Here is a 22,555-nt window from a genome sequence, read left to right as displayed (position 1 = left end):
ATAGACATGACTAGTTCACACACAATTTCAAAAAGGTCTCTAAAATACTGTATCAGAGACACGTTGTTATCAATTTGATTTACAATTAAAAATATAGCTGGATTTGGAGTCAGTGTGAGGCTGCATCCTTCTCTATGGGGTAACTCTGGGTCATTCATGAATCTGGCTTCCCTTGTCCCGCAACTAGGCATCTATATTAACATTTAACATCTCCGACTTACTTTAACTGAGGCCTCAGTAAACATAAAAGTAAAAAGTCAGAACTGTTAATGTAAATGCCTAGCTGCGGGCTGAACTTTGGCACAGTCACAACACTTACATATTTCTCCTGGGCATAAGACAGTGCTGATTCACAGCCTGATTACTCATTAAGTTATATAGTGTATTCGGAAAGTATTCAGACCCATTCCCTTTTTCCAAATGTTGTTACATTACAGCCTTGTTCTAAAATGGATTAAATAAGTACAATTCCTCATCAATCTACACACAATACCCCCATAAGGACAAAGCGAAAACAGGTTAAGAAATGTTTGCACAATTTAAAAAAATAGAAAACAGAAATAACTTGACATAAGTATTCAGACCGTTTGCTATGAGACTCGAAATTGAGCTCAGGTGCATCCTGTTTACATTGATCATCCTTGAGTTCTTTTTAAAACTTGATTGGAGTCCACCTGTGGTAAATTCAATTGATTGGACATGATCTGGAAAGGCACACACCTGTCTATATAAAAGGTCCCACAGTTGACAGTGCATGTCAGAGCAAAAACAAAAGCAATGAGGTTGAAAGACTTGTCTGTAGAGCTCAGAGACAGGATTTAGTAGAGGCACAGATCTGGGGAAGGATATGCAGCATTGAAGGTCCCCAGGAACACAGTGGCCTCCATCATTATTAAATAGAAGTTTAGAACTCTTGGTGATTTTCATAGAACTGGCCGCCCAGCCAAACTGAGCAAATCGGGGGAGAAGGGCCTTGGTCAGGGAGGTGACCAAGAACCCGATGGTCACTCTGACAGAGTTCCAGAGTTCCTCTGTGGAGATGGGAGAACCTTCCAGAAGGACAACCATCTCTGCAGCACTCCACCAAACAGGCCTTTATGGAAGAGTAGCCAGATGGAAGCCACTTGTCATTAAAAGGCACATGACCGACTGCTTGGAGTTTGCCAGAAGGCACCCAAAGGACTCTCAGACCATGAGAAACAAGATTCTCTGGTCTGATGAAACCAAGATTGAACTCTTTGGCCTGAATGCCAAGCATCACGTCTGGAGAAAACCTGGCACCATCCCTATGTAACGGATGTGAAATGGCTAGCTAGTTAGCGGGTACGCGCTAGTAGCATTTCAATCAGTTACGTCACTTGCTCTGAAACCAATATGTAGTGTTGCCCTTTGCTCTGCAAGGGCCGCGGCTTTTGTGGAGCGATGGGTAACGACGCTTCGTGGGTGTCAGTTGTTGATGTGTGCAGAAGGTCCCTGGTTCGCGCCCGTGTCGGGGCGAGGGGACGGTTTAAAGTTATACTGTTACATTGATGCTGTTGACCCGGATCACTGGTTGCTGCGGAAAAGGAGGAGGTTGAAAGGGGGGTGAGTGTAACGGATGTGAAAAGGCTAGCTAGTTAGCGGGTACGCGCTAGTAGCATTTCAATCAGTTACGTCACTTGCTCTGAAACCAATATGTAGTGTTGCCCCTTGCTCTGCAAGGGCCGCGGCTTTTGTGGAGCGATGGATAACGACGCTTCGTGGGCGACTGTTGTTGATGTGTGCAGAGGGTCCCTGGTTCGCGCCCGTGTCGGGGCGAGGGGACGGTTTAAAGTTATACTGTTACACCTACGGTGAAGCATGGTGGTGGCAGCGTCATGCTGTGGGGATGTTTTTCAGCGGCAGGGACTGGGAGACTAGTCAGGATTGAGGGAAAAATGAACAGAGCAAAGTACAGAGAGATACTTGATGAAAACCTGCTCCAGAGCGCTTAGGACCTCAGACTGAGGCGAAGGTTCACCTTCCAACAGGACAACAACCCTAAGCACAAGGCCAAGACAAAGCAGGAGTGGCTTCGGGACAAGTCTCTGAATGTCCTTGAGTGGCACAGCCAGAACCCGACCGAACATCTCTGGAGAGACCTCAAAATAGCTGTGCAGCGACGCTCCCCATCCAACCTGACAGAGCTTGAGAGGATCTGCAGAGAAGAATGCGAGAAACTCCCCAAATACAGGTGTGCCAAGCTTGTAGTGTCATACCCAAGAAGACTAGAGGCTGTAATCACTGCCAAAGGTGCTTCTACAAAGTAGTGAGCAAAGAGTCTGAATACTTACGTCAATATCATATTTCCTTAAAAAAAAATCTAAAAAACAGTTTTTACTTTGTCATTATGAGGTTTATGGGTATTTTTAATCTATTTTAGAATAAGGCTGTAACATAACACATTTTGGAAAAAGTCAAGGGGTCTGAATACTTTCCGAAATAACCTATGATGTTGAATGCTAGCTATGTACTGACATGAATAATTAAATCTGTGCATTGATTGTAAAATAATGAGTGTCATTGCCCCTGCCCATGGCATTACAGTGCCAGACTGCAGCCTACCTGATAGCGGGGGTGAGAGGCGCCCTGTGGGCAGAGGTTCGGTTCGCGGTGCCGCAGCCGGGAGGCACCACTGTCGCATGGCTCGATGGAGCTGCCGGGGAGAGGTAGGCGACAATTGATGATGCGGTGTAGGAACGAGGGAGGAAATGTCACTGTAGTCAACTAGCCAGCTAGCTAGCAACTTCACTTCAAATATGATCAAAGTTTGTAGTTAAATTAGACGTTGCCTGTTGCTAAATAAGTTAGCTAACTAGCTATCAAGTTAGCTTGTTGTTAGCCATTTGCCAGGTGAGATGCGCCAGTCACTTTCACTGACGTGCTGCAGTCTGGTTCGGTTATATGGTTAGCTTATCATGCTAGCTAATTATTAGCTTGCTAGCTATCTATAATCTGTTGACAGTAACTTGCAAGCTATTAAAAGTAGCAAACTTTAGCTAAGTTGTAAAGCTAGCTAACTCATTGCATCCACCCTGCACCAATAGCTAGCGCACGCTAATTAGGTCATAAACCAGAGAACTTTGCACCAAAATTATCTTGATTTAGCCGAGGTGGGAGATAATGGCATGCTAATGGAGACACATGATGCTAACCGGCAGCGCCCCTTTTATCTTACCTCCCGCTGCTGTGGCAAGCTGCAGCCGTTTAAATGGGTAGCTATAACGCAGCAGGGGACGCTATGTGGGCACTTCTCTTGAAATGCTCAACCGTGCACGTCGACCGACCAAACTTCGTAACGGTTTCCAACTAGCTAATGAAGGTGATCCGTGCAGGGTCACATTGTCCCGGGATGCAGCAGCAGAACCGTAGAGAAACAGATTCGGTAAACGGGGAGTCGGTCTCAGTTTCTGACCTCTAACCCCACCACACTGTCCCGGGATGATATAGGAAGTTATTCATCTGGGAGGGAAAATCAAAACGTTTTGTTTTATTCATTAATACATTCAGTTCTCAAAAAAAAGTTAATAGTGCAAACCTTATAGCCATTAGCCTATAACAAAGTGACCTGTAAAGCACATTGAGGCAAAGCATTTTGTGACAAAAAAGGCTTTGTTAATACGTTTGATTGATACATTGATTGATTGATAAAACACTATTAGGCAACATTCTATTCCTTCTGTAGCATGTTGATATTTCTGTATCTGATCTGTTTATAAAGTAGGCCCTAATGGCAGTCCAGGAACAACTACACTATGGGCTTTTGCCCTCAGAACAGCCTCAATTTGTCGGCGGGCATGGACACTACAAGGTGTCATTCCACAGGGAGGCTGGCCCATGTTGACTCCGATGCTTCCCACAGTTGTGTCACGTTGGCTGGATGTCCCTTGAGTGGTGGACCGTTCTTGATACACACACATAGGAAACTGTTGAGCATGGGGAAAATTCCAGCAGCGTTGCAGTTCTTGATACAAACCGGTGCGCCTGGCACCTACTACCATACCTCGTTCAAAGGCAATTCAATATTTTGTCTTGCCCATTCACTCTCTGAATAGCACACATGTCTCAAGGCTTAAAAAACCCTTCTTTAACCTGTCTCCTCCCCTTCATCCACACTGATTTGTAGTGGATTTAACACGTGACATCCATAAGGGATCATAGCTTTCACCTGGATTCACCCTGTCAGTCTGTGTCATGGAAAGAGCAGGTGTCCTTAATGTTTTTCATTCTCAGTGTATATGTCTCTTATGCATTTCATTCGGCATGATCACATATCAATCAGATTGCATGCAGACTTATAAATGGCATCAAGTGAAAGATAAGGTGCCATCAGAATGTATTCATACATACCACTTGACTTATTCTACATTTTGTTGTGTTACAGCCTGAAATAAAAACATTTTTTTTAAAGAATTACATTTATTTTTCTCTCACACATCTACACACAAAGTGAAAACATGTTTTTACTGAAAATACAGGTCAGTCAAAAGTTTGGATACAACTACTCATTCAAGGGTTTTTATTTGTACTATTTTCTACAATGTAGAATAATAGTGAAGATATCAAAACTATGAAATAACACATATGGAATCATGTAGTAACCCCAAAAAAGTATTTTAGACACTTCGAAGTAGCCAACCTTTGCCTTGATGATGGCTTTGCACACTCTTGAAATTCTCTCAACCAGCTTCATGAGGTAGTCACCTGGAATGCTTTTCCAACAGTCTTGGAGGAGTTCCCACATATGCTGAACACTTATTGGCTGCTTTTCCTTCACTCTGTGGTCCAAATCATCCCAAACCATCTCACTGACAGTGTCACCAGCAAAGCACCATTGCACCTCCTCCTCCATGCTTCACAGTGGAAATTACACATGCAGAGATCATCCGTTCAACTTACTCAGTGTCTCACAAAGACACGACGGTTGGAACCAAAAATCTAAAATTTGGACTCATTAATCAATCAATCAAATGTATTTATAAAGCCCTTTTCACATCAGCAGATGTCACAAAGTGCTATACAGAAACCCAGCCTAAAACGCCAAACAGCAAGCAATGCAGATGTAGAAGTTACCATTTTGGGGCGGTAGGTAGCCTAGTTGCTGGATCGAATCCCCGAGCTGACAAGGGGGAAAATATGTCGTTCTGCCCCTAAACAAGGCAGTTGACCCACTGTTCCCCGGTAGGCCGTCATTGTAAATAAGTAAAGGTTAAATAAAAAATAATTTAAAAAAAGAAGCTTGACCAAAGGACCAAATCAGACCAAAGGACAGATTTCCACCAGTCCATTGCTCATGTTTATTGGCTCAAGCAAGTCTTTTCTACTTATTGGTGCCCTTTAGTAGTGGTTTCTTTGCAGCAATTCAACCATGAAGGCCTGATTCACACACTCTCCTCTGAACAGTTGATGTTGAGATATATCTTATTTGAACACTGTGAAGCATTTTTTGGGGGCTGCAATCTGAGGTGCAGTTAACTCTAATGAAACGCTCTGCAGCAGAGGTAATTCTGGGTCTTCCATTCCTGTGGCGGTCCTCATGAGAGCCAGTTTCATTATAGCACTTGATGGTTTTTGTGACTGCACTTGAAGAAACATTCAAAGTTCTTGAAATGTTCCAGATTGACTGACCTTAATGTCTTAAAGTAATAATGGCCTGTTGTTTCTCTTTGCTTATTTGAGCTGTTCTTGACGTAATATGGACTTGGTCTTTTACCAAATAGGGCTATCTTCTGTATACCACCCCTACCTTGTCACAACACAACTGATTGGCTCAAACGCATTAAGAAGGAAACAAATTCCACAAATTAACTTTTTAAGAAGGCACACCTGTTAATTCAAATGCATTCCAGGTGACTACATCATGAAGCTGGTTGACAGAATTCCAAGAGCTGTGTCCAAACTTTTGACTGATACTGTATGTATTCACACCCATGAGTCAATACTGTAGAAGCACCTTTTAGCAGTGATTACAGCTGTGAGTCTTTCTGGGTAAGTCTCTAAGAGCTTTCCACACCTAGATTATGCAACATTTGCCCATTATTCTTTACAAAATTCTTCAAGCTCTGTCAAATTGGTTGCTGATCATTGCTCGAAAACCATTCTCAGGTCTTGCCAAAGCTTTTCAAGTAGATTTAAGGTGAGTTCATCTCCCAGTGTCTGGTGGAAAGCAAACTGAACCAAGTTTTCCTCTAGGATTTTGCCTGTGCTTAACTCCATTCTGTTTCTTTTTTATCCTGAAAAACTCCCCAGTCCTTAATGATTACAATCATACCCATAACATGATGCAGCCACCAATATGCTTGAAAATATTTAGAGTGGTACTCAGTAATGTGTTTTATTGGATTTGCCCCAAACATAACATTTGGTATTCAGGGCGAAAAGCGAACTGCTTTGCCACATTTTTTTGCAGTATTACATTAGTGCCTTCTTGCAAACAAGTTACATGTTTTGGATTATTTATATTCTGTACAGGCTTCCTTCTTTTCACTCTGTCATTTAGGTTAGTATTGTGTAGTAACTACAATGGTGTTGATCCAGCCTTAGGAGAAAACTATCATAGCCATTAAACTATGTAACTGTTATAAAGTCACCATTTTTGATCCATCCTCAGTTGTCTCCAATCACAACTCTGTGTCACAGCCCTTTGTCTCCTGTTTCCAATGTTGCCACATTTTTTTGCAGTATTACTTAAATGCATTATTGAAAACAGGATACATCTTTTTGGCATATTTGTATTCTGTACAGGCTTCCTTCTTTTCACTCTGTCATTTAGGTTAGTATTGTGGAGTAACTACAATGTTGTTGATTCATCCTCAGTTTTCTCCGATCACAGCCATTAAACTCTTTAACTGTTTTAAAGTCACCATTGGCCTCATGGTGAAATCCCTGAGCAATTTCCTTCCTCTCCGGCAACTGAGTTAGGAGGTACACCTGTATCTTTGTAGTGACTGGATGTATTGATACACCATCCAAAGTGTAATTAATAACTTCACCATGCTCAAAGGGATATTCAACGTCCGTTTTTTTTTTACCCATCTACCAATATATGCCCTCCCTGGTCTTTGTGGTTGAATCTGTGTTTGAAATTCACAGCTCGACTTACAGATAATTGTATGTGTGGAGTAAAGAGATGACGTAGTCATGAACAAATCATGTTAAACACTATTATTGCATACAGAGTGTGGACATGCAACTTATTATGTAACTTGTTAAGCACATTGTTACTCCTGAACTTATTTAGGCTTACCATAACAAAGGGGTTGAAGACTTATTGACTCAAGACATTTCAGCTTTTCATTTTTTATTCATTTGTAAAAAAATATATATAACAAAACATATTTCTAATTTGACATTATGGGTTATTGTGTGGAGGCCATTGACACCAAATCTCAGTTTAATCCATTTTAAATTCAGGCTGTAACACAACAAAATGTGGAAAAAGTCAAGGGGTGCAAATGCTTTTTGAAGGGCCCTCACCTCATCGTACATGCGCACACACACACACACACACACACACACACACACACACACACACACACACACACACACACACACACACACACACACACACACACACACACACACACACACACACACACACCATTGAAATGAACATGCCCTTGCTGAAGTTGCATTCTTCTTGGTCTCCGACCCAACAAATCTCTCTCACTTCCTCTCTCTCACTTCCTCTCTCTCACTTCCTCTCTCTCACCTCTCTCTCGATTCAATTCAAATGGGCTTCATTGGGAAACGTGTTTACAAAGCAAGTCAAATAAAATAAATAAAACAACGACAAAAACATCAAAGCCAATTAAACTAAAAAACAATCAGACATTATCAATCACATTTCAATCACATTTATTTATAAAAGCCATTTTTACATCAGCCGATGTCACAAAGTGCTGTACAGAAAACCAGCCTAAAACCCCAAACAGCAAGCAATGCAGATGTAGAAGCACGGTGGCTAGGAAAAACTCCCTAAAAAAGGCAGGAACCTAGGAAGAAACAGGCTCTGAGGGGTGGACAGTCCTCTTCTGGCTGTGCCTGGTGGAGATTATAAGAGTACATGGCCATTAAGGCCAGATTGTTCTTACATGTTTTTATTTAACCTTTATTTAGGCAAGTCAGTTAAGAACAAATTCTTATTTACAATGTCGGCCTACCCCGGGCCAAACCCGGACGACACTGGGCCAACTGTGCGCCGCCCTATGGGACTTCCAATCACGGCCAGATGTGATACAGCCTGGATTCGAACCAGGGACTGTAGTGACACCTCTTGCACTGAGATGCAGTGCCTTAGACCGCTACGCCACTCGGGAGCCCGAGGTTAGATGTTCAATCGATCAAATGTATTTATAAAGCCCTTTTTACATCAGCCGATGTCACGTTCAAACGTTCATAGATGACCAGCAGGGTTGTAGAGGGTGCAACAGGTCAGTACCTCAGGAGTAAACGTCAGTTGGCTTTTCATAGCCTAGCATTCAGAGGTCGAGACAGCAGGTGCGGTAGAAAGAGAGTCGAAAAACAGCAGGTCCGGGACAAGGTATTACGTCCGGTGAACAAGTCAGGGTTCCATAGCCGGTGGAGCAGTTGAAACGGTGGACTGGGGACAGCCAGGAGCCATCAGGCTAGGTAGTCCTGAGGCATGGTCCTAGGGCTCAGGTCCTCCTGGAGGGGAAGGTGATAGGGAGAGAGAGAGAATTAGAGGGAGCATACTTAAATTCACACAGGACACCGGATAAGACAGGAGAATTACACCAGATATAACAGACTGACCCTAGCCCCCCGGCACATAGACTATAGCAGCATAGATACTGGAGGCTGAGACTTGGGGGCGGGTCAGGGGACACGGTGGCCCCGTACGACGATACCCACAGACAGGGCCAACCAGACAGGATATAACCCCACACCACTAGATGGATATCAACAGACCACCATCTTACTACCCTGAGACAAGGCTGCGTATAGCCCACGAAGATCTTCTCCACAGCAAGAGCCCGAGGGGGCGCCATGATCACATCTGACTCAACCCCCTCAAGGGACGTACCCCTCCTAGGGACGCATGGGAGAGGACCAGTAAGCCAGTGACTCAGCCCCATAATAGGGTCAGAGGCAGAGAATCCCAGTGGAGAGAGGGGAACCGGCCAGGCAGAGACAGCAAGGGCTGTTCGTCGCTCCAGTGCCTTGTCGTTCACCTTCACACTCCTGGGCCAGACTACACTCAATCATATACACTCAATCATAGGACCCACTGAAAAGATGAGTCTTCAGTAAAGACTTAAATGTTGAGAACGAGTCTGTGTCTTTCACATAGATAGTGTTTAGCAGTTGATGTTATTCTTCAATAACACAGGCCCCAAAGCAAATCAGGGGGAGAAAAATATATTCGAAGAGAACAAATCATAGTTGTTATGCTGGAAAGTTGATGGTCGATCAGTGTCTTCCTGTGTTTTCTCCACTGAACAAAGAGACAGGATGTACTTTATACCCAAGCCTAGCCTGTGGTCGACCAATTAGAATTCCTTGCAATAAAATTGGGCCAACCGCCAAATACCAAGTAACCCGTTTCAGGCTCAATGTATACTGTAGACAATTTGGACCAATGAGAACTTGCCACATGTAGCTTTGAGTCCCAGACTATAATTCCTACACAGATCCTAAACCGATGTTGACCTGAAAAACACTAGTTCCAATGCTCTCTAGCCCTCTTGACCTCTAGTCCTCTGCGTTGTGTATTTACAGTATCTTATAATATTCTTACAATAGGCAGACCATTCCATAAAAATGGAGCTCTATTGGAGAAAGCCCTGCCTCCAGCTATTTGCTTAGAAATTCTAGGGACAGTAAGGAGACCTGCGTATCGTGACCCTTGCCTGTCCTGACTCCGAGCCCGCCTGCCTGACCACTCTGCCTTTCGACTGATCCTGAGCCAGTCTCAACGTCAACAGTGAAGAGGCCACACAGTGTCTGTGTTATTTTGACCATCTTAATATTTTCTTTTTATTGGCCAGTCTGAGATATGGCTTTTTATTTGCAACTCTGCCTAGAAGTCCAGCATCCCGGAGTCGCCTCTTCACTGTTGACGTTGAGACTGGTGTTTTGCGGGTACTATTTAATGAACCTGTCAGTTGAAGACTTGTGAGGCGTCTGTTTCTCAAACTAGACACTCTAATGTACTTGTCCTCTTGCTCAGTTGTGCACCGGGGCCTCCCACTCCTCTTTCTATTCTGGTTAGGGCCAGTTTGCGCTGTTCTGTGAAGAGAGTAGTACACAGCGTTGTACGAGATCTTCAGTTTCTTGGCAATTTCTCGCATGGAATAGCTTTCATTTCTTAGAACAAGAATAGACTGACGAGTTTCATAAGAAAGTTTTGTTTCTGGACATTTTGAGCCTGTAATCGAACCCACAAATACTGATGCTCCAGATACTCAACTAGTTAGATACTCAAGGAGTTAGACTGGAGGGAGAAGTTAGACTAGAGTGATGTTCCATATACTCAACTAGTCTAAAGAAGACTAGTTTTATTGCTTCTTTAATCAGAACAACTGTTTTCAGCTGTGCTAACATAATTGCAAAAGGGTTTTCTAATGATAAATTAGCCTTTTAAAATGATAAACTTGGATTAGCTAACACACCGTGCCATTGGAAAACAGGAGTGATGGTTGCTGATAATGGGCCTCTGTACTCCTATTCCATAAAGAAAATCTGCCATTTCCAGCTACAATAGTCATTTACAACATTAACAATGTCTACACTGTATTTCTGATCAATTTGATGTTATTTTATTGGACAAAACATTTGCTTTTCTTTGAAAAACAAGGACATTTCTAAGTGACCCCAACCTTTTGTACGGTTGTGTATGTACGGCAGAACCAAATCGGAGAGGTAGGTAAGAGGAGCCCATGTAATGCTTTTTAGATCACCACTGGAGTAACGTGATCACATGTTTCGGCCTCTGAGACATTAGGGACAAAACCCACTGAGTTGATGATGGGTCTGTGGACTTTTCCATGTGAATATTAAAGTCACCAAAAAAAATAGAATATTTATCTGCCATGACTACAAGGTCCGATAGGAATTCGGGGAACTCAGTGAGGAACGCTGTATACGGCCCAGGAGGCCTGTAAACAGTAGCTATAAAAAGTGATTGAGTTGGTTGATATCAGGTAGGAAGGTAAGACCCAGATACAGACCATTCGAATAAACAATAGTTTAATATTTCAACAAGGGCAGACAATCAACAGCTCAAGGCAGGCAGGGGTCAGTAAACCAGAGGTGGGGCAACGGTACCGGGCGACAGGCAGGGTCAGGGTAAGGCAGGGGTCAGTAAACCAGAGGTGGGGCAACGGTACCGGGCGGCAGGCAGGGTCAGGGTAAGGCAGAGGTCGGTAATCCAGAGGGGGGCAAAGGTACAGGTCGGCAGGCAGAGTGGTCAGGCAGGTGGGCTCGGAGTCAGGACAGGCAAGGGTCAAAACCAGGAGGGCGAGAAAAGAGAGACTGGGGAAAAAACAGGAGCTGAGACACAAAAAAGTTGGTTGACTTGAACAAACAAGACGAACTGGCAACAGACAAACAGAGAAGACCGGTATAAAAACACAGGGCTTAATGGGGAAGATGAGCGACACCTGGAGGGGGGTGGAGACAAACACAAAGACAGGTGAAACAGATCAGGGTGGGATTTCATGACTAGATGCTCAGACATTTAAAAACACAGTAATTTTGGCAGGGGTAAATTGAAATGTTCTGTCGTACATGTCGTACATGTCAGCAACATCTCTGCCTTTGCGGGATGAGTGGGGGATATGGTCACTAGTGTAACCAGGAAGACAGGCCTAATTTAACACAATAAATGAATCAGTCTTGAGCCATGTTTCAGTCAGGCCAATCACATCAAGATTATGATCAGTGCCTTGGAAGTGAGGCCTCTAACATTAAGTAGCCCTATTTTGAGATGTGAGCAAAATAATAATAACAGGAAAGGAGGCCTTCATTCCAGTGAGATTGCTAAGGCCAAAACTGCTATGTATAGTTCTGCCCAACCTAGATTGTGTCACAGATACGGTCTCCATGGGGATAGCTGAGCTGACTACACTGACTGTGCTAGTGGCAGACTCCACTAAGCTGGTAGACTGGCTAACAGGGTGCAGGCCAGGCAGCAGGCTATCTCATTGTGGAGCTAGAGGAGTTACAGCCCTGTCTATGTTGATAGATAAGAGAGCACCCCTCCAGCTAGGATGGAGTCCCGTCACTCCGCATCAGGCCAGGCTTGGTCTTGTTTGTGGGTGAGTCGCAGAAAGAGGGCCAATTATCTACAAATTATATATTTTGGTAGGGGCAGAACACAGTTTTCAACCAGCGATTGAGTTGTGAGACTCTGCTATAGAGCTCTCTGAGTACCAGAGACAATTCCTCGATGCCAACAGACGTCTGACTGTTTAATCCTAACATCGTTAGTGCTGACATTGATAACAATATCCCTATATAACAATATCCCAATATCTAAGATCGCCAGTTTTAGCCTTAGCCAGCACCCTCTTCAGATTAGCCTTTACATCGGTAGCCCTGCTCCCTGGTAAACAGTGAATGATCGCCGGTTGATTATTTTTTACGTCTAATATTGCGGCGGGTAATGGAGTCGCCAATGACTAGGTTTTTCAATTTGTCAGAGCTAATGGTGGGAAGCTTCGGTGGCTCAGACCCCGTAACGGGAGGAGGAGAGACCTGAGAACGCTCGGCCTCAGACCCCGTAACGGGTGGAGGAGAGACCTGAGAACGCTCGGCCTCTGACTCCGTAACGGGTGGAGGAGAGACCTGAGAACGCTCGGCCTCTGACTCCGTAACGGGTGGAGGAGAGACCTGAGAACGCTTGGCCTCTGACTCCGTAAAGGGTGGAGGAGAGACCTGAGAACGCTCGGCCTCTGACTCCGTAACGGGTGGAGGAGAGACCTGAGAACGCTCGGCCTCTGACTCCGTAACGGGTGGAGGAGAGACCTGAGAACGCTCGGCCTCAGACCCCGTAACGGGTGTAGGAGAGACCTGAGAACGCTCGGCCTCTGACCCCGTAACGGGTGGAGGAGAGACCTGAGAACGCTCGGCCTCTGACCCCGTAACGGGTGGAGGAGAGACCTGAGAACGCTCGGCCTCTGACCCCGTAACGGGTGGAGGAGAGACCTGAGAACGCTCGGCCTCTGACCCCGTAACGGGTGGAGGAGAGACCTGAGAACGCTCGGCCTCAGACCCCGTAACGGGTGGAGGAGAGACCTGAGAACGCTCGGCCTCTGACCCCGTAACGGGAGGAGGAGAGACCTGAGAACGCTCGGCCTCTGACTCCGTAACGGGTGGAGGAGAGACCTGAGAACGCTCGGCCTCTGACTCCGTAACGGGTGGAGGAGAGACCTGAGAACGCTCGGCCTCTGACCCCGTAACGGGTGGAGGAGAGACCTGAGAACGCTCGGCCTCAGACCCCGTAACGGGTGGAGGACAGACCTGAGAACGCTTAAATGTATTAAATGTAAAAATCAAAAGTTTGGCAGATAGCCAAGTAACAACAAACAGCACAGCAGCACAGAGACAACATTACGCAAAAAAGTTTCAAGAAAATAACAACATTTATATGATATTTATATTATATTTCTGTCACGGCCATCAAAAGGTGGAGACCAAGGTGCAGCGTGGTATGCGTACATTCTTCTTTCTTAATAAGAATGAACCCTGAACAAAACGAACAACATGTGACGATATACAAATGAGTGCTGAACAGGCATCTACACATAGACAAGAACCCACAAATAGCCAAGGGAAAATGGCTACCTAAATATGGTCCCCAATCAGAGATCATGGCAAACAGCTGCCTCTGATTGGGAACCATATCAGGCCACCATAGACATATATATACCTAGACCTACAAAACCACTAGATATACAAAAAACCCTAGACAAGCCAAACTAGCATACCCATCCTCATCACACCCTGACCTAACCAAAATAATAAAGAAAACATAGATAACTAAGGTTAGGGCGTAACAATTTAAAAATATGATATTATGATGTTAAAATAGTAGAATGGAAGAATGATGGGGGGGGGGGGGGGGTTAAATAGGCAGATAATTATAGGTTATATTCACATTGGTGTTTCTGACCCCCTTTTCTGGTGGCATCCGGTCAGGATGTTAGAAAGTGCAGCTCGGTTTCCACCTCATTTTGTGGGCAGTGGACACATATCCTGTCTTCTCTTGAGAGCCAGGTCTGTCTACGGCGACTCAATAGCAAGGCTATGCTCACTAAGTCTGAATATAGTCAAAGATTTCCTTAATTTTGGATTAGTCACAGTGGTCAGGTATTCTGCCACTGTAGACTCTCTGTTTAGGGCCAAATAGAATTCTACTTTGCTATTTTTTGGTTAATTCTTTCCAATGTGTCAAGTAATTATATTTTAGTTTTCACATTATTTGCTTGGGTCTAATTGTGTTGCTGTCCTGGGGCTCTGTGGGGTCTGTTTGTGTTTGTGAACAGAGCCCCAGGAACAGCTTGCTTCGGGGGCTCTTCTCCAGGTTAATTTCTCTGTAGGTGATGGCTTTGTTATGGAAGGTTTGGGAATCGCTTTTCTGGTTTTTGATAATAAGTGGGTATCGGCCTAATTCTGCTCTGCATGCATTATTTGGTGTTTTACGTTGTACACAGACAATAGTTTTGCAGAATTCTCAATTTGGTGTTTGTCCCATTTTGTGAATTTTTGGTTGGTGACCCCATACCTCACAACCATTGAGGGCAATGGGTTTATAAATGATTCAAGTATTTTTTGCCAGATCCTAATTGGTATGTGAAATTGTATATTCCTTTTGATGGCATAGAAGGCCCTTCTTGCCTTGTCTCTCAGATCGTTCACAGCCTTGTGGAAATTACCTGTGGCGCTGATGTTTAGGCCGAGGTATGTGTACTTCTTTGTGTGGTCTACGGCAATGGTTCTAGGTCGATTTTATGTTTGTGGTCCTGGCATCTGGACCTTTTTTGGACACCATTACTGAGATTCACTGTCAGGGCCCAGGTCTGACAGAATCTGTGCAGAAGATCTAGGTGCTGCTGTAGACCCTCCGTGGCTGGGGATAGAAGCACTAGATCATCTCCAAACAGTAGACATTTGATTTCCGAGCCCGCTAGAGTGAGTCCTTGTGCTGCATACTGTTCTAGTGCCAATTCATTGATACAAATGTTGAAGAGAGTGGGGCTCATGCTGTTTCCCTGCCTCACCCCCCCCCTGGGCCGATGGAAGACGAATCTGTGTGTTTATTGCCAATTTTGACCTCACACTTGTTTGTGAACATTGATTTTATAATATCGTAGGTTTTTCCCCCTAACACTGCTTTTCATCAGTTTATATAGCAGACCCTCATGCCAAAATGTTGTCAACATTTTGGTTTCAACAAAGCATGAGAAGACTTTGCTTTTGTTTTGTTTGTTTGTCAATTAGAGTATGCAGGATTTACACGTAGTCTGTGGTTTTTTAATAAGAAGCCAATTTAACATTTGCTCAGGACATCATTTTCACTGAGGAAATGTTGGAGTCTGCCGTTGATGAGGTTACTGTTGACATAGATTCCGTGGTAAATTATTGGGGTCAAATTTGTCTCCGCTTTTGTGGATCGGGGTGATGAGACCTTGGTTCCAAATATTGGGTAAGATGCCAGAGCTGAGGATAATGTTGAAGAGTTTGAGTGTAGCCAACTTGAATTTGTGGGCAGTTTATCTTATCATTTCATTTTTCTTATTTCTTAGTGTATTTCTGTACTGTTTTAGTGTTTCGCCATAGTATTTGTATTTATCCGGGCAGCAGCTACTCTTCCTGGGGTCCAAACCCATTAAGGCACTTACATTACATAGTGAAGGTGTATGTTCCTGTTTTCGAGGTCTCTGTGTGTTTGGTTTGGTGGGTTTCACATATTTTAGGGGGGGGGGGGGGGGGTTGTTTTACACTCTTCATCAAACCACTTCTTTTTGCTGTTCATTTTCTCAGGTTTCTGCTTGATTTTTTTTTTTTTACAATTTGATGTTAGCTGTCAAATATACTGTTCAGACTTTATTTTGCTAAGTTTACACCTTCACTATTGCAAGGAAAATATTTCTCTCTCTCTCTCTCTCTCTCTCTCTCTCTCTCTCTCTCTCTCTCTCTCTCTCTCTCTCTCTCTCTCTCTCTCTCTCTCTCTCTCTCTCTCTCTCTCTCTCTCTCTCTCACTCCTTTTTGTGGTTTGAATCAGTCTCCTTCTCTCTATGGTAAAAGTTGAATAATAAGTTGTCAGCCACTCCCTAATCTACTCAAACACTGAGCTGAGGGTGTTGCGGCTATGTTTACCTAGCTAGTGCACTCAGTATGGGCATGCAGAACATCCCTCCCCTCTTGTGCCAACCAAGCTGAGTAAGTCTTATTAAAGACCCACCTTTCCAGAGTGCAGTTGAGTATTTTTTTTAGAAGGCCACTGGGAACGAGAGGCGGTTGAGACAAGAGTGGCCTGTTGGAGGCTGAACTGAACTTCTACTACTACTTCTACAACTTGTACCTCCGCTATGAACTGGGCGTTTTTGCAGGGCCTGCTTAGCGGGGTCAATAAGTACTCCACGGCGTTCGGTCGTATCTGGCTCTCCGTCGTCTTCATCTTCAGACTCATGGTCTTCGTCGTGGCTGCGGAGAAAGTGTGGGGTGACGAGCAGAAAGACTTCGACTGCAACACCCGCCAACCTGGCTGTCACAACGTCTGTTACGACCACTTCTTCCCCGTCTCCCACAGCCGGCTCTGGGCACTCCAACTCATCTTCGTCACCTGTCCCTCGCTCCTGGTCGTCCTCCATGTCGCGTACAGAGATGAACGAGAGCGGAAACACTGTCTGAAGCACGGCGAGGGATGCACCCGTCTGTATGACAACACGGGGAAGAAGCGCGGCGGCCTGTGGTGGACCTACCTCTTCAGTCTGCTGTTCAAGATGGCGGTGGACGGCGTGTTCATCTTTCTGCTGTTTTACATCTACGAGGCGTACTTCTTCCCGCTGGTGGTGAAGTGCTCAGAGGACCCCTGTCCCAACGAGGTGGACTGCTTTATTGCCAGGTATTATTATTACTATTATTACAAACAGAGCACACTTTGCACTGATCATTGCCATGGCCCTGCGGTTCCGCTGACCAGGTGAGACCATCAGGAGAATCTCTTGAGTGCTAAGTATCACAAATGCTGCACTTGTTGAGGTGTGGAACGGCGTGAGCTAAACCAGTATGTGATTACAATGCTTTTTTTTGAACAACCAACAGTCCTGTACTATTTCACGAAGCTCATCTTTTATTGTCTGCTCCCCAGGCCAACAGAGAAGCGAGTGTTCACGGTCTTCATGGTGGTGATAAGCTTGGTGTGTATACTCTTGACCCTGTGTGAGATCCTCTACCTGCTGGGGAAGAAGTGCAGGGAGTGTATTGGCGGTGGAGGACCCCGTGCCATCAGGGAGAGTCCCCAGTTTACCATGCCAGCTACCATACCCCTGACAGAGAAAGATCCCTCTGTATTCAAGCAGTCTGAACTGAAGAAGATGAATATGGCTGACGGGGATGGCGGAGTGTGTAAGAGAGAGGGCCCTGCTCCGGGTTACAGTGTGACTGTCTCTTGATTTCATTCTGGTCCTGGAGATGCCAATAACTTGTACAGGCTTTCGGTTCAAGCCCAGTATTAATACCTGATTAGTTGCATCTAATCAAGGCATCGATGATTCGTTGATCCGTTGTGTTTTAGTAAGTCTAGTAGTAGTTAGTAGATAGTACAGGTCTTTGAAGAAAAGCCTACGGAAAGACTACAACATCCTGTCATGTCTGTGTCAAGGCGGGGGCCGCATATACTGTTCAGTGTGAGTATATGGGTCTGATACTCCAAAATGTTGTTTACAAAGTCACTGCCAAAATGGGAAAATATTTTGTACATGTTTAGTCATGATTAAATAGAGAATGACATGCCATCTGTTTTTTTTGTTAAACGTTTTTATTTCATGAAATGTACATTTATTTCTAGTCTTGTTCAGTTATTGATATATGTAATATAATTTCAAGCCTGATGATTGTAGTCTGCTTGTCATTTGAAATAAAAAACATATTTTATTATGATCTATTATACTTTTGTTGTTGTATTTTCTATAAATATAAAATGTTTCTTTTAAATTTCAACTAAAATATCATGATGATTTTCAATTTAAAAAGTAAAGTCCATTGAACACAGAACTGATAGTAAATCAGATCCAAAACCTCTTCTTATTCATTCCAGCAACCATTTCTCGGCCATTTTACGGTACATATAGCACGCTAACACAACAGGAGGTGCAGCAGTATTCCACTAGAAGGTATTGAATTGAGTAGTATTAAATGAATCACATATTTCACCTTTATTTAACCAGGCAAGTCAGTTAAGAACAAATTCTTATTTACAATGACGGACTAGGAACAGTTCTGCCCAACAACAGATTTTTACCTTGTCCCTCGGGGATTCGATATAGCAACCTTTCGGGTTACTGACCCAACGCTCTAACCACTAGGCTACCCCAACAATCTCACAGATAAATGATCATATGTGATGTATACATTTTGATTTATGTTTGTTCAAGAGTCACTCTTAAAACATTTCACATGAACCTTTATGTAACAAAGTTAATTCCATGTGGCATGCAGCTTGCAAACACCTGATGAGATCAAAGTGTTGTTGTTTTTTGCAATGAAAGAGAACCACAAAATGACACACCTTGATAATGAAATGAATTAAATAGTAGTTAATTCTACAGGTTGGCAGTAATAGGTTGGGAGTGGTCAGTAAGCAGGGGTGATAGTACAGTCTATCTACATTCAAATGACCCCTCCTAAATTATCTGATCACGGTCACATCCGGCATGACTAAAAGTCCCATTAGCCTCGGCAGTGGGACTAGCTGTACAGCTGTGTGATGTGCTGGCGATAGGTGACACGTTCTATAGCTAAATGAACTGTCTAGTCTAGATAAAGAGTGTCTGCTAAATGAATCAAATATACATGTACATTTGCTGAATGGGCACGAACACCAAATGTCCAGTGTTTGAGTGTTCTAGAAATATGAATCAACAACAAATACTACAAACACTAGTAGTCACCGTATCAGTGAGACTGGAGTGCTCTACGTCCACATCCCGATACCTCTGTACCATAGGTCCAGCTCTCCAGGCAAATAAAGGATCAGCGTTTATCTCGGGAATCCGTGGCAGTGCCGGATAAATGAGGGTGACTAGGCAGACATGGAGTGGTACCAAACCATACTCATCTGTGTGGACCTGGAGTGTTTACCGATACCAGAGGCACCTGGTGGGAACACTTAGTCACCATGACAACTCCAATGTTGATTTTAACAAGGGTATTGCATCACTAACTGGCCAGTGGAGGGAGAAAACAAAAAACACCAGCACTGATTCCAAATCTTGACCACACCTCCAGAGTGTGGCTAAACCATCATGTCCAGACAAACAGTAGTGCAGCCATTTTGTTCTGCCCTGCCATTCAATAGTCAAATCAGACTGAGGCAAAGTTGAACAGAGAGACGGACAAGCTTTGAACAGAGAGACGGACAAGCTTTGAACAGAGCGACGGACAAGCTTTGAACAGAGAGACGGACAAGCTTTGAACAGAGAGACGGACAAGCTTTGAACAGAGCGACGGACAAGCTTTGAACAGAGAGACGGACAAGCTTTGAACAGAGAGACGGACAAGCTTTGAACAGAGAGACGGACAAGCTTTGAACAGAGAGACGGACAAGCTTTGAACAGAGAGACGGACAAGCTTTGAACAGAGAGACGGACAAGCTTTGAACAGAGAGACGGACAAGCTTTGAACAGAGAGACGGACAAGCTTTGAACAGAGAGACGGACAAGCTAAAATGGATTGAGCATCAATCAGCCTAGCGATCTGAAACAACTGTAAGTACGACTTGACTAATAATCCATCTGTACTCGTGATACGAAATACTTTTGCCTCAAAATGATGTGTATTCAGCAACAAGTAATCTATCATATACTCTACCTGTTATTTGAACATGATTCCACTGTATTCATAAGACATTACTTTGCTCAAGATGTTCTCCTATGAAATCCCACAATAACAAAAAAAATGTGATTTTGTGAGCATTAGACTCTTGATGGAAGGCAAACAGTGTTTTGATCAAATATTAAAGCCGCCTTTCTTCAAAGAACGCCTTTAAGCAAACAGCTTCAGAAGGTGAAGAGAGAGTCGCAGGGAGATTTGGATGAAAAGTTTGATCAGAGTCTAAATAGAAGGCTGTGAACAGATCTTTCAAAATAAAAATACTTTAACGCCTTGATGAAATGTATTTCTATGTAAAATTTATTATATTATTATATTATTATTATTATTATTATTATATGTTGTTCAGCTGGTAGATGTTTCCTGTTTGTAGCTCTATTACCTATCATGCTGTAGCCTTCCAGTAGGACAGGCGATGGCAGTGTTAGTGTTAGGCGATGGCAATGCCAGTGTTAGGCGATGGCAATGCCAGTGTTAGGCGATGGCAATGCCAGTGTTAGGCGATGGCAATGCCAGTGTTAGGCGATGGCGATGCCAGTGTTAGGCGATGGCGATGCCAATGTTAGGCGATGGCGATGCCAGTGTTAGGCGATGGCGATGCCAGTGTTAGGCGATGGCGATGCCAGTGTTAGGCGATGGCGATGCCAGTGTTAGGCGATGGCGATGCCAGTGTTAGGCGATGGCGATGCCAGTGTTAGGCGATGGCAATGCCAGTGTTAGGCGATGGCGATGCCAGTGTTAGATGATGTCAAGGGGTCTGCAACTTGATTTTAAGTAGATCCCTTTCCCTGAAATGGAGGATGGACTGGCTCAATTCATACATACCCTGGTTGTTCAACCGTTATTCATACACTTATTAATGAATCACTTTCTCTTCTTCCTCCAGCTTCAAATCCAAAGACAGACAGCCGGGTGAAAGTTCAACGGTGAAAGAAGGGGATCCCACTCCGATCTCACCATGGACTGGAAGACGTTCGAGGCGCTGCTTAGCGGGGTCAATAAATACTCTACCGCGTTTGGACGTATCTGGCTCGCGGTGGTCTTCGTGTTTCGCGTCATGGTCTTTGTCGTGGCCGCAGAACGCGTCTTTAGTGAGGACCAGAAAGACTTTGACTGCAACACCCGTCAACCCGGCTGCGCCAACGCCTGTTACGACCACTTCTTTCCTTTCTCCCACACCAGGATCTGGGCAATCCAGCTCATCTTCGTCACCTGTCCCACCTTCATGGTCGTGATGCACGTGGCGTACCGTGAGGAACGCGAACGCAAGTACCGCATCACACATGGTGAAAACGCCCGTCTCTACGACAACACAGGACAGAAGCACGGAGGACTCTGGTGGACATATCTCCTCAGCCTCTTCTTCAAGACGGCCATCGAAGTGGCGTTCCTCTACCTCCTCCATCTCATCTACAACAACTTTGACCTGCCGCGCCGCGTCATTTGCGACCTCTGGCCTTGTCCTAACCAGGTGGATTGCTACATCGGCCGGCCCACAGAGAAGAAGGTGTTTACCTACTTCATGGTAGGGGCGTCGGCTGTGTGTATAGTGCTCAACGTGTGTGAGATCTTTTACCTGATAGCCATCCGGTTGCTGAGGATCAGTCATCGGGGAAGCCTCCGTACCTCCCCCAACATTAGGTGCTCTGAGCTGGACTGTGATGGGTGTCAGATGCTGGCGGCGACAACAGAGTACCAGGAGTGCAACGAGGCCAACTCGTCCATGGAGAAGAAAAGTACATCTATATTTTGAGTCAGACATTAAACTTTTTACAAACTTTTATTAGATGACACATCTTTATTGACTAAATGTTGTCAACCAAAATCTGAGTTTTATCAATACATGAGGGTGAGGGTGAGAGACTGACGAAGGTTAAGAGTTCTTGAAAGTGATTTGACAGGTCGTGTTTCCCCTGCTCAGACGTTGCTGACGAATACCAGAGTTTACAACACATGGTCGGTATTTTACATATCAGCTAACCGCATCTTATGCTAATCTGGTGCCCGACTGCACAGTCGATGTTGTCGCAGCCAATCATTGGTTGATGCACGTAACGTCTCAGCAAGGAAACGCAACACCCTGCTCATCTGATCTGGTCCCCTGCTTTTTTCTGTTCATTTATTATTATCATCATTTTTTTTTTATTTTTTATTTTCCTTATTAATTTCAAGTTTTCTTGCAGTGAAATGCAGGGCGGTGTACAGACCTTTCAGGGAGCAAGTGCTCAAAATGAAAAAAGCCCCCCCCCCCCCCCGCCCTTGAAAAATATAAATCGACTTTTATCATTCATGTCTTGAACTTCATAACATAGACTACTAACTGCCTCGGTAGCGAACATTTTCAATGTTTTCAGCATAGGCATGTTTATTTCTGCAACAACACACTCACTCGTCACAAACTGTAAGCAAGCTAGTTACAGTGCCTCCAAAAGACGTGATTGACCTCTGAAAAAGGGTA

The 22,555-nt window shown here is 44.3% G+C and overlaps 3 protein-coding genes across 4 annotated transcripts in view; 2 read left to right on the top strand and 1 right to left on the bottom strand.

Moving 5' to 3' along the window:
- The window catches only part of LOC139559052 (homeobox-containing protein 1-like), a 31,567-nt gene extending 28,128 nt beyond the window's left edge, over window positions 1–3,439 (bottom strand). For both annotated transcript variants that reach the window (XM_071374702.1, XM_071374703.1), the window contains exons 1-2: window positions 3,197–3,439; window positions 2,584–2,674 (exon numbers count right to left, since the gene is read on the bottom strand). In XM_071374702.1, coding sequence (XP_071230803.1) covers window positions 2,584–2,662 — 79 coding nt within the window. In that variant the 5' untranslated portion in view covers window positions 2,663–2,674; window positions 3,197–3,439. The remainder of the gene's footprint in view (window positions 1–2,583; window positions 2,675–3,196) is intronic.
- A 12,952-nt stretch (window positions 3,440–16,391) lies between these two features.
- On the top strand, window positions 16,392–18,146 carry LOC139559008 (gap junction beta-4 protein-like). The gene is made up of 2 exons (XM_071374600.1): window positions 16,392–17,110; window positions 17,357–18,146. The coding sequence occupies exons 1-2, from the start codon at window positions 16,575–16,577 to the stop codon at window positions 17,658–17,660; spliced, it is 840 nt and encodes a 279-aa protein (XP_071230701.1). The 5' UTR covers window positions 16,392–16,574; the 3' UTR covers window positions 17,661–18,146.
- Window positions 18,147–19,367: 1,221 nt separating this feature from the next.
- Window positions 19,368–22,333, top strand: LOC139559007 (gap junction beta-3 protein-like). Its single transcript, XM_071374599.1, has 2 exons — window positions 19,368–19,973; window positions 20,984–22,333. The coding sequence occupies exon 2, from the start codon at window positions 21,056–21,058 to the stop codon at window positions 21,848–21,850; it is 795 nt and encodes a 264-aa protein (XP_071230700.1). The 5' UTR covers window positions 19,368–19,973; window positions 20,984–21,055; the 3' UTR covers window positions 21,851–22,333.
- Window positions 22,334–22,555: the final 222 nt, after the last annotated feature.

This window comes from Salvelinus alpinus, chromosome 29 (assembly GCF_045679555.1).
Source record: "Salvelinus alpinus chromosome 29, SLU_Salpinus.1, whole genome shotgun sequence".
In the NCBI taxonomy this organism is placed as follows: domain Eukaryota; kingdom Metazoa; phylum Chordata; class Actinopteri; order Salmoniformes; family Salmonidae; genus Salvelinus; species Salvelinus alpinus.
The sequence above is the reverse complement of the archived record's forward strand: the minus strand, read 5'-3'. Positions and strand labels throughout refer to the sequence as shown.

Bases quoted from the DNA above. Each gene is read 5' to 3' on its own strand.
- LOC139559008 (XM_071374600.1), top strand. From the start codon at position 16,575: ATGAACTGGGCGTTTTTGCAGGGCCTGCTTAGCGGGGTCAATAAGTAC. The intron at 17,111-17,356 runs GTATTATTATTA...TCTGCTCCCCAG, and splicing joins GTGGACTGCTTTATTGCCAG to GCCAACAGAGAAGCGAGTGT.
- LOC139559007 (XM_071374599.1), top strand. From the start codon at position 21,056: ATGGACTGGAAGACGTTCGAGGCGCTGCTTAGCGGGGTCAATAAATAC.